The sequence below is a fragment of the Watersipora subatra genome, chromosome 9 (assembly GCF_963576615.1).
Source record: "Watersipora subatra chromosome 9, tzWatSuba1.1, whole genome shotgun sequence".
Taxonomy (NCBI): Eukaryota; Metazoa; Bryozoa; class Gymnolaemata; order Cheilostomatida; family Watersiporidae; genus Watersipora; species Watersipora subatra.
In genome coordinates, this window is record NC_088716.1 from 21298530 (window position 1) to 21311135 (window position 12606).

General features: G+C 37.0%; 1 protein-coding gene across 2 annotated transcripts in view; it reads right to left on the reverse strand.

Moving 5' to 3' along the window:
• Positions 1–12503, reverse strand: part of LOC137404634 (transmembrane protein 135-like) — a 41427-nt gene extending 28924 nt beyond the window's left edge. For both annotated transcript variants that reach the window (XM_068090859.1, XM_068090860.1), the window contains exons 1-2: positions 12375–12503; positions 2338–2522 (exon numbers count right to left, since the gene is read on the reverse strand). In XM_068090859.1, the coding sequence (XP_067946960.1) occupies positions 2338–2459 (122 nt within the window). In that variant the 5' untranslated portion in view covers positions 2460–2522; positions 12375–12503. The remainder of the gene's footprint in view (positions 1–2337; positions 2523–12374) is intronic.
• Between the last annotated feature and the right edge of the window lie 103 nt (positions 12504–12606).

The window sequence follows — 12606 nt, forward strand, 5'->3', positions numbered from 1 at the left end:
TTCTTAATTTAACCTCCATTTCCCTAGATCGTATTATATTTGGTTCATCATTATATTGGACTGTGTTATACCTATTCTAAAGTATATCACCAAGCTGATGAACAACAAAGTTTGATTGTGAAGGAATCATAACTAATACTGCATGATTGTATTTTGAACAGATGTAGAGTTGATTTTACTAGAATGTTTTAAATATTAGTAAATGTCACTGACAAATAACAAGAGAAACCCTACAAGATGGCAAAAAGTGGTTGCAAAAGGTTTGCAAAGAATTTGCAACTTTTGCAAAAATGTTTGCAACTTTTTGCAAACAAAGTTTTGCAAAACTTGTTTGGCAAAATGTTGCAAACTTGTTTTGCAAATTTTTTCAAAAAGATTGTTGCAAAAGGTTTGCAGAGTGGTCGCAACACAGAGCAAAAACCGTGCACTTCTTTTCTATTTTGGTGAAGCTGACAGGTAGACATTTTAAAAAGGTATGAACTTGATTAAGTCAAAACTAATATAAGGTTTGATTTTGCCGCAACCTCAACATACAAAGCCAATCTGTTTGAGCATTTGTTTCAAATGTCGATACTGTCATTCGTTGAAGTAAATATTTTTGTATGACCTCATTATATATTGTTTGATTCATTTTCAAAAAGAAAACGACATCACTAGACTTTGCAAGTAATTACTCATAGCATTTAAAGCTTGTACATTATATATACAAAATAGCTGCACTCCCAGCTTTGTAAGAGTAATGGAAAAAGCTTTTGCACAGAATATTTATTTGTAAACAACAATTACCATTTTAAAGTAATATGAAGGTGTTTGTTTATTTCTGCGTGTGCCAATTGCAGGTTTAATTAAGTTCATACTTTATATACATACTAGATGAATGCCCGGCGTTGCACAAATAATAAAAAAGTTTTAGCATGGAAAATTTATTTTCAACCAACATATACAACATTTACCATTCCAACATTTAAATGAAGGTGTTTGTTCATTCTGTGTGTGTCCGGCGAATGCATAATTCAAATATTCGAAAGTTCGAGGTATAGCTAAACCAGATTATTGGAAAACATTTCTTACTTCTTATGCTAAGCATTCATTCGAGATTTAAAACAGCTTATAAACAGTGGCAGATAATATAGTTACCCTTGGCTAAGTTTTTTTATTTAATTAATTTGAGCTATTTAAAATTTTTACTATAATAAGAGCCATGTGGCATTATGAAAAAAGATTAAAGCTCACAGTAACGGACATTTGGCGAATGTGAAACCAAGGACACTACCACTAAGCTCTACAGGCAGATGAGACGACCTGAGAAATTTTATTAAAACGTGACTGCCTAAACGAAACTGATCTTTCATCTCATCCTACATTCCGTTGGATACTCATTTTTATGTAAACTAGACGATACTTTATTTTTTCTAAGATGTTTCAATGAAACTTAAACAGCGCCAATATTAAAACAGCTCATTTTAAAATTCTGTGATATAACATACAGCCTATAAAGCTGTGACCTATATTAAGTTCGAATGAATTAATTGTTTTGGCAAAGGATATGCGCATAACACCCCTAACGACTATTGGAATTCCCAAAAATCAATCTTCGTTTTAGCCTAAAATGTCAGTCGAGGTTAAACATTTCTTAGCCTTAGCAATTATGACATCAGTTGGAGGAGTAAATATTTGTAATTGATAAAACAGCTAAAAAAAAATTTTAGAAAAAATTCCAAGCATGCAATTTATAGGAATGGCTTTATACCATCATTCAATGACATCATTTAAAGATAATCTTACACAATTTTTTTGTAGATTTTATCCAAGCGAGCCATGGCTTGGAATAATTGTACTTATAATCGTTATATGCCATTATTTCTCACGCAATCATGATCTTCAAGCATGTTAGATTATTAAATTGTATGGCAATCATTCTATAGTACGGCAATGCGACGGCATGATGTCGTGGTTAGCACACCTGTCTGCAAAACCCAAGATTCCGAGTCCAATTCTAGTGTGACGCTTTTGTTTCATTTGCATATAACATCGCTAAAACTGGACATACTGCAGAAAGATGGACCAACAAACAAACGCTTAAATTTGTACATATATTCATTCATAGCATTTTGGGAAAGTCTAGGCACATACTTTTCTTCATGTAAACTGGCAGTTCCATGTGCCATTAAAGATTTGCAGGTGTGTTAAGTATGCCCACAATTATTCCATTGTAAGGCAAGATAAAACATCCAATTTCATAAAAAATATAATTATTTAAAACCTCGCAGCCATTAAAAATATGCTTTCCAATAACTAGCATAATAATTACTTAACAAATACAATCACACTCCTTACCCAAACTCATAGCAAGTATATCTGAGTTTCTGAAAGCCAAACAACTTCTTAGCCAGTGCTTTGAGTTGCCTGATTGTGAGAAGGAGTAGTCTAAACACAGCCCCTCGTTGAGCATCAGCCATTATGTCATTAAAAAACAGGAGTAACTAACTCTAGACGAAAGGTCCGGACACCCGGTTGCATTCCTACAAAGAATAACGCAATTTTATTGGTCAAATGTGGGCACAATACATAAAACATTTTCTATGAAAATGACTTTGGACTGCTCAATAAAAGTATATATATGCAAACTATCTGAATGCCCAGCGTGACACAAGTAATAAAAAAGTTTTTGTACAGAAAATTTACCTTTAATCAACGTATACAACATCTACCTTTCTAACCTTTAAATGAAGGTGTTTATTTATTTCTGTGTAATTCATACTGTACTAGCTTCAGTTCCAACTACAGCTCTATACTGATTGCAATAGTCTTCCTGCCCATGTGAGCTCAAACATTTTTTTTCTAACCAACAATTCTAGCACAGTGATAGCTAAAATATTTAGCGTGAAGCCATAAAAGATTGGCATGTGTAATAGGTGCAAAATGTATTCCATAGCATAGTGCATTGGATAAATGCCTGTCTGCAAAACTGGAGGTTCTAAGTTCAAATTCAGTGCACAGTGGTTTTCACAATTCAGTGGTTTTTCATTCCTAAAACTTTGTTGCTATAACTGGACATGTGGACAGACAGACCAACAAAAGACAAACACTGAGATCTATACGTATAAATATATAAATATATACATGTATAAAGCTATGACAAATAGGTTTCTGGTTCACAATGGATGAGCCTCAGAAGTGGGGCTATGTGGAAAGGATATTACAACAGTGGATAGAGATGCACCCGTAATTGCCTCTCACTGCTAAGCAACTTGTACAGTGAAGCAACATAGTCAAGGAACTGTTGCTATCAGAACTTAAGGTAGATGAAATAAGACGAAAGGTGACCCAAATGACCTCCAATGAAGAATATGTGTATAAACGCACAGAGGGGAACACATGGCATCTTGTGTTGACTCATTTGTTGTTGAAGATATGCATCTTGAATCTGACACCCTTCTCCGAAAAATGAAAAGAGCTTAGAGACAACAGCTCTCAGCTGCTACTGATCATCAAAGCAGAACATTATTACGGAAAGTCAGAAAGACCATACCTAAGAAGCTGCTCAAAGATATCCACCTAGCACTGAAATTCACACTGAAAACTGATCTAATCAATCACTGAGACTAATTGGCTAATCAATAGTATAGCAACTAGAATCCTCGAGGAGATGGGTATTAAGCAACTGCCAGCCAAGCATCTAACTATTCCGTCGAGACAGACGAGGTTTGAAAATAAGATCATGAGTTTTCTCAAAAACGTTGGCCAACTCGGTGAAAGATCCAACCACAGTTCGAACAAATAGGGAAGCTACAAATGAAAATGATAGAATCGGTGCAGATTGATAGGCTCTCAAATTTTTTGTTACTGCACTAAAAACGCTATTCTGACCCGATGAATTCAAACAGATTTTCGTAAAATCGATATACCGCCAGTATTTATGCAATATCTTGAGAACCAATGCAGATATTGTTTTACTGTAACTTGCATCACATTCAGAACAAAATTCTCTGCAAGATAAGATCAAAATCTTTATTGCATCACACTCTCACAAAATCTCTGACGTTTCCTTTACATCGAATGAACGCGGCGACTTTTTTATTGCCATGACAATAGCGATCTTGTTTTCCCCGTTTTGAAAATCAAGTAGATATGGAATTGCTTAGCAAAAAAATCTTTGATTGGTTGGACGTGATTGGCAACCAAATTGTTTTGTTGGAGAAAAAATTTAATTGGTCTAGCTAATGTATAGGCTTCGTAACAAAAAGTGAAACTTTATTGCTTAGCCGATTCATCGACTCATGGTCTGTACTTAAATTACCACGAAAGTCAATACATCGGTTCATGATAGCAAAAAAATGAAGTAAGCTATATGCTGATAGTATGACAGTACCATCAGTACTATACGGTACACCAAAGAATAGGACAAGAGAATGAACAAATTGTTCACTCATAATCTATTATGAGTGTATTCCCAGTTTAAGGGTCAACTGTAAAGGCCAATGCCAGAGACTCCAAAATTCATGACCTCAAAGTTCTGGAAGAATATCTGGAAGAAATAAGCTACTCATAACATCACTGTGGATCGGCTGAAAAGGCTGAATTAAATGCGCCAACAGATTGTGGCCCATCCAACACTCACCATCAGCAAAACAGACATTAAGTGCAAAGGGCAGCGGATGAATAACTGGGCAGCAGCTGGACCTGATATGATCTGTGCCTTCTGATTAAAGAAATTGACATCCCTGCACAATGAAATGGTAAAGCAAATTGAATGCCTGATAGGAAGTGACCATCCAGAAGAGCTGACCAAAGGACGTACTGTACTTCTGACGAATGATCCCAAGCAGGGGTCAATTCACAAAAACTACCAGCTAATGCAATGCCTAGCAACTGCTTTTAGGAATAGTTGCAGACAAACTGGCAGAGCACAAGAGTAAGCATATGACCAGTGCACAGGAAGGAATTGGAAGCAGCACACGAGGAGCCAAATACCAATTGCTAGTAGATAGGACAGTCTGTCAAGACAGCAGAAAAAGGCATACCACCTTTGCTATGGCTTCGATTGACTGAAAATGGCCCATGACTCAATTCCTTGTGCTTGTGCAATTATGCTTGTTGCAAGGTCCACCCTGCCCGAGTGGCGTTCCAGGCCTGTATTCCCTGGTTGCAAGTTGGGGCTGCAAATGTTAGGCGACTAGTTATGATCACCTGGGGTTTGGGGGCGGTGTAAGCCCCCAACTGGGTTCGGGGCAGCGCCCCGGAGCTCTGGACCTTTTAAAGGTTGACTTGCAACAAAATTCACATTACAGTTATTTGGTATCAAAAGATTCGCCATGTCTTACTCTGTTGTGTTGTGAGTGCCAAATATGTGGAAATGTGATTACAAGCTCTTAAAAGCTCAAAAATGAAGAGCCGCCGTAGATTGGAATCTCTTTATTTCGATGACGTAGCCATGAAATTTGATTATTATCTTGTCACGTATGTTCTCACGTGAATTAAAAGACCAATAAAAAGCTCAATATAAAACTTATCGTAGCACTAGTTTATGACAAACACTTCAGGTTTTACCGAAGACCCCGTATCAAATATAAATGCTCGCTACTTTAGGCCCTACAGTTTTGTTTCGGCCTAGTCTAATCAGCAAGTCGTAATCTGATCATGTGACCCAATACTTCGCAAATAATTTTTGCAGCACTTTTCGATTATCACAGGTGACCAACAGGCTCGTCATGATTATCAGACAATAATATGAACTCCTTCGAGGTAAGGTTAAAAAATTAAATTAATTTTTACGGTAAGTTATAAGATATCACTGCTAAAAGTGACAGCATTACAATGACGATAAAACAGACGCGTAAGAACAATAGACATGGTTTTATTGAATGCGTGAAGTATATTTGTGAAAATATTTCGACGAATAAGGTTGCATGAAAGTGTAAACATAAACCATCTCTCACAACTACGTCACATTTGAGCCATTTTGGAAAGAGAATCCAAACTACAGCTGTCTCGTGTGGCTGCGATTAACTGTTCGTTTTTGAGCTTTTAAGAGCTTGTAATCACATTTCCACATATTTTGCACCTACAACACAACAGAGTAAGACATGGTGAATCTTTTGATATCAAATAACTGTAATGCGAATTTTGTTGCAAGTCAACCTTTAAGCATCAACAACCCTCAAGGTGTGCCTAAATGCAATCAATTATAAGCATCAAAATCTACATAAATATATTCTTTATGGTTCATAGTAGGCAAAACTTTTTCTTTATTCAACGAAAAATATAAAACTCGTGACACTACAGATTCCTGTAAAGGTCATTGACAGAACAAGAGCTATTACTTCTTTATTGCAATAGCTCTAGTTCTGTCAATGTGTCCATGACAGAAATCTTTCACAACTGATTCTGTATCTGTTTCAACATCTTTCTATATGTGTAATATAAGAAGATTATCTAACCGAGCCTGCTCCATAGTGCTCCTCGTCGATGTATTGATTCGCTTCAATACAGAAAAGGATCTCTCACTCATTGCATTAGTGGCAGGGAAAACCATTACTAGATTAGTGAGCCTGAAAATTGGTGAAAATGCAAGTTTGAGGGGTCTTCTTTTCACTCCCACTATAAGCAATAAAGTTCAGTTTGCAAGTCTTAACAAAGACTCACTCACTCATTTGGCGAGATCACCACAGAGACAATATAGAAAGCTAGTAGCTAGTAGATTAATTGTTGGAATTTCCAACCGCTTTTTCCAACCGTGAATTTCCAACTTGGAAATTCCAAGTGGATGAGCTTAGATCGCAATTCTTAGTACGTAGCCGCCGAAAATTACTAAAAAGTTGGGGCGGCTCAGCCACCCCAGGGAATACGTGCCTGTGGCGTTCATCAAAATGTCGATGACACACTGGAAAGCAAAACTGGAAGCCAATGGTAAAAAGTTGACGGGTGTAAAACTCAAGAGTAACATAATCAAGCTGACTTTCTATCACTGTTGCTCTTCTGCATATACCTAAAGCCTCTCAGCAATACGCAGGAGGAGATCCAATAAGGGTACTAGTTTGAGGGAGGCACCAAGATAAACCACGTTTTCTACATAGATGACATCAAACCATATGCAACGACAGAAAGGGACAGTGATTCGCCAATACTCCTTACTCAGGTCTACAGCAAGGACAGTGGAATGACACTCGGTATTGAAAAAGGCTATTTCTCAAAAAAGCCCATGATGTTCAAACAGATCGGTTGGAAATAGCAAATGGCATCATCAAAGATATAGAAGTAGGGTACAAGTACTTGGAGATAATGCAAAGGAGTATTAAACTTGAAACAGACGTGCGTCACAAGGCTATCACCGAATAGAAAAAACGTAGTCAGCAGGTCCTTCGAAATCAGCTCAATGTCAAGAACTAAATTGTGACAAGAAATACTTATTACCATTAACCCTTTCCAGTCTGATCCCGGATATTCCGAGAAGCAGTTATGCTCTCTTCACCCTGATCCCGGAATAACCAGGATTCCAAGTGGGTGCGGTTTAGACATAGTCTACTAGCTGTCCAGTAATTCCATAGGAAAAAGAATGGTTTTATTCAATGCTTGGACATCTTAGGAATATATTACCTTAGGTTCTAAGTGTCTGATGGGCACTGTGCCATTTTTATTGACATATTAAAAAGCGCTATGAGCAGTTTTCAGCCATTTTTTGGCTCTCGGTAATTATGAAAAGCCATTCTCAAATACCTCCTGCATTGCTATTAGCTCAGGTGATGAAACAAATTAGATGATGATAGATATGAAGATCAAGATACCTTTGATGATAATTTAGAAGAGCAAGGTGAGTACAAGTCCTAGTAACTGGTAGAAATAAAAATAATTTAGCTGACCAAAATATTTTTACTTGTATATTGTTTCCATAGCAATGCAACAACTGTCAATCAAGCGAAAGAGATTGTAAAATTTACAGTATAGCCAGTTACAGTTAGGTTGATGATTTCCTCTGTGTATGTGAATATTCGCCATAAAATTACTCCAGTATTTTTAAGAGGTAGGAATGACAATCCGGCTCATGGAACTGGGAGTAATAGTTGTAGTAGTAGGAGTAGAATCAGTAGCATGCAGAAAACACTGAATACAATGATCCCTTACATTTATCATTGCATTTAGGAGAGGATGTAACTAGTTTAGAACTATCTGATCATGGACCAAGAGCTTCAACACCACAAGATCATGATAGCGATCGAGTGACGGGCGTGGACATAGAATAGACATAGTACCTAGGCATACTGAGCGTGATTTGCAATGGATGTAGTTAAATGTATTCCCTTGTAAATCTGAGAAAAAGTCACTAAGCAAAATTACTAATTTTAATCGGTGAACATTTTGCTGTCAATAATGTCTGAAAAAATGTGATAACTCTGTTAATTGTCTGTTTGAAGTTTTTGTACTAATTTTGTTGTATCGCTTGATGTAAAATATATTTTGCCGTGATTTTTTGTGAGCTTACTTGGAACATATTTAGGCAGTATCTGAAAGTTTCATTGTGATACTACACTTTTAAGAAGCATATCATACTCGCCAAACTTGGCATACGTGAAGCTCTGAACGAAGTCTTATGTCATATCCGTGATTCTATACAGAGTTCAGAAAAAATATAGCTAAGGATGCACTACAGTCTGGTAAAAAATATGTCAGCTTTCCAATGCAAAAAAACTAGAAAAAAATCTGACAATCCTAAACTGTGCAATCCCAGTTTTAATGCAAACTTGTTTTAGTATCGAAATTGCATGAAAGATTGATTAGTCATAGCAGGTTATATGATGCATTCATAATTAGAATGGAAAGGGTTAATAAGATACCTAGCAGGCATAATAAGTTGAACTGGGGAAGCCATCAAAGAAACATACAGCAACTAGCAAGCTGATGATTATGTCTCCAACCGAAGTCAAAGATCGGGGAAGGGAGATCAAAAATGTACAGCAGGCAGCGAAAGAACAGAGTATGAAAGCCCGAGGAGCCGTGACCACCACAGACAAGTTACTAGCTTAAGTTGACTCGGCTGCTGTGACAATGGAATCACACGCTGATGAGAAAACTGACTGGCACACCGACTCTTTCCACGGAGCCACAGACAAGTATCTGAGGTTGGCAGCCTCCACCAGACATATATATGTGGCTGAGGAAAGGTGATCTATCGACCAATACTGAGTCACTAACCATGGCGGCTCAAAAACCAAGTGCTCCCAAGCAGGCAAATCCAAACACAGATTTATTACACTAGAAATGGTCCTGTGCAGGTTGTGCAAGGATGCGTCAGAGATCGTTCAATTCCTCACCTAATAGCAGCTAATAGGACTAGCACACACTGAGCAGCATAATCATGTCGCAAGTGTACTGTACAAAGCTTCATGCGATGGGTACAGCCTCAATAAACCATAAAACTGGTGGTAAGCGCTAAAGAATGATTAGGCTAACTTCGACTTCAACGGGCTCTGTGACTTCAACATCCAGATTCACAAGCATGTCTTAGCAAACCAACCAGATATAGTAGTGGTGAACAAAGAGAACAAGAGGGCTACTATAATAGATATAGAAGAACCCAATGACCACAACATAGCCAGCAAAGAAAAGGAAAAATGGGGAAATATCTCTTACTTGGATAGAATATTGCAAAGTGCTGGCATGTAAGAGCAACTGTAATTCTACTAGTCATTGGTACATTAGCTGCAATAACATTTGCACATCAAATGTGGCTGGGCCAAAGATCGGCAACAGTCAATACGAATGGGTTGCAGAAAAGATTGTTATTGGGAATGACTAAGATCTTGAGAAGAGTGCTTAAACTCCCAGGTATCTGGTAAGAAATCCGAGATTGAGTAGAAATTACGGCCTACTTGGGTAAACCAGAGTGAAGAAACAATTTTTTTTGTATATATGTAATATAATATAATGAGCCCTTAACTGATAGTTAATTACTACAAAATTGTTTCAAGCAGATGCAGATTTGCTCTCATCAAGTGATAACTTCGGAAAGCTTACTAAAGCTTTAAAGATGAACTTACGCAATACTTTAATAGATTTTATCGAAGTGTTGGTATCTTTTCTATCATTTGCAATTTGTTTGATGTTTGAATTGATTCGATTGCCAGGAAGCTTCAAGATTAAAATGGAAAAAACTTGATTGCGGTTAAAATGCTTAGAAGAAAAATACAGGTCGCTTGACAGATAACATTACATGACTGGAATGTTATCTGTTTCAGTTGCAACACATTGATCACTAGTTAATGCAGTGTGCCAATTTACTGCTAATGCAACTGCGTTCCTACAGCAAATTGCTCACTGTAATTTACTGCGAAATTTACTTTTATGACGCAGTGCCTAAAACTGAGAATACTCATGCATACTGCAACTGCGCATTAGTAGGTCAATACTGTGAATCAACTGACGCTACAAGCTTTCCATGCGTATGCATCGTATAAAATTGTCATAAAGTCTAACTTTCATTCCATTTCGGAATAGGGAGTCCAGCATTATCACCATTTCAATGAAATTGCGGTCTTCGTATTGTATTCTCTTTAAAGGTTGCAAGAAAATTCAGTTAAGACATTACAGTTATTTGGTATCAAAAGATTCACCAGGTCTTACTCTGTTGTGTTGTAGGTGCAAAATATGTGGGAATGTGATTACAAGCTCTTAAAAGCTCAAAAACGAACAGTTAATCGCAGCCAACATGAAAACGCCGTAGATTGAAATCCCTTTCCAAGATGGCTCAAAGGGGACGTAGTTGAACACGATGTGCTTCTGTTCACACGTTCATGCAACCTTATTCATTGAAATCTTTTCACAAATATACTTCACACATTCAATAAAACCATGTCTATGGTTCTTTCGCATCTATTTCATCATCATGATGAAATAGATGCTGTCATCTAATGATGTCAATGTCATGTTTAACAGGGGATGTCTAATCATCCCCTGTTAAACATGATGAGCCTGTTGGTAACCTGTGATTGTCGAAAAATGCTGCAGAAACTGTGTGTGCTGTTTGGCAGGAAGTATGGGTCACATGATAAGATTATGATTAGATGATTAGATCAAGCTGAAACGAAATTGAAAAGTAGCGAACATCTATATTTGATACGGGCTTTTCGGTACAACCCGAAGTGTTTGTCAGAAACTAGTGCTACGAGACGCTTTATATTGAACCTGTCATTAGCCTTTCAATTCACGTTTTAACATCACGTGTCAAAACAATAACCACAATGTTTGAGAACGACATAAAAATAAAGAGATTCCAAACTACGGCATTTCGGTGATGGCTACGATTAATTGTTCGTTTTTTAGCTTTAAAGAGCTTGTAATCACATTTCCACACATTTTGTACCTACAACACAGCAGATTTGTAGGTACAACATGGTGAATGTTTTGATACCAAATAACTGTAATGTGAATTTCGTTGCAAGTCAACCTTTAGCATACAAGTATATTAAAACCATAACATATTCTCATTTCAAACACGTACAACGTGCTGATTGTGATCAATTTGCCTAAAGTTAAAGCTAAAGTACTAAAGTTTAAGCACAATTCACATCTTGCAAGTGTATCGAAGATTGCATCCAAGTCAATTCAATACTTGATTCTATGAGATTTCATAAAAATGTCCTGCACATGTATGTACAGTACAATGCAAGGGTCTACTGCATCAAGCTTTGCAAAATACACATAGCAACACTCTCAAAACATCCAGCACAGTGCAATAGGTACACCAACAATAGGTACCCCACTACACCAAGGGTGCTTACTGCGCGTTAGAAAATAGTTGTACATGTACAACGTGTATAATGCGTACTACACAGTAGCAAAAGCACATATTGCAATTACACTGGATAATGCATGACTATGACACGATTGCTTCTGCTACTGCATTGCTAATGTAGCTAAATAAATATCCAGACAAAAAATTAATTCAATGCATTTTACATCAGGGCATTAATGAGTACTTATCAATATCAATGCGCAGTTATGTTTTTATAATGGTCACAGCCATGATTACAGTTCGCCAAACCGAAGGGTTTGGAATTGTATCCTCCCTAAATAAATTGCGCTAAGCCCAGTCTGAAGCAGCAAGCAGCATTATGAGCAATGACAAACTTATTGCAATGCATTATTTCAATTTGTGAATAAAAACCTTGCACCTAACAACATATTGAGGAAAATGGCAAAACGCAATATAAATAAATGTTAATATTGCGAAATTAATAGTCGGGCTGCCACGCTAAACCTTTTGAATCGAATTGATACTTTTGAGAGGGCTTCATAAGGATTAAAGTTTAAAAGATAACTTTAAAATTCAACCTGACACTTGCAACGATGAATTCAAGGTTTAAAATAGTCTTACAAACCTATTTGTCCTCTTATGAGTTAAAGTACACGGAGGCCAACCACCGGTAGCAAATCTTGAAGCCAAAACAGCGGGCAAATCCTAAATCGCTGCCTAAATCATTTGAACTTTGTCCCATACGTTTACTAACTCGCAGCCAATAAAACCATAGCCTGAAATTTGTTATCAGACGTCGTACCATGAAGTCATCGATATAATTATTTACTTTTTAATCACCTTAGCTATAGAGAAAC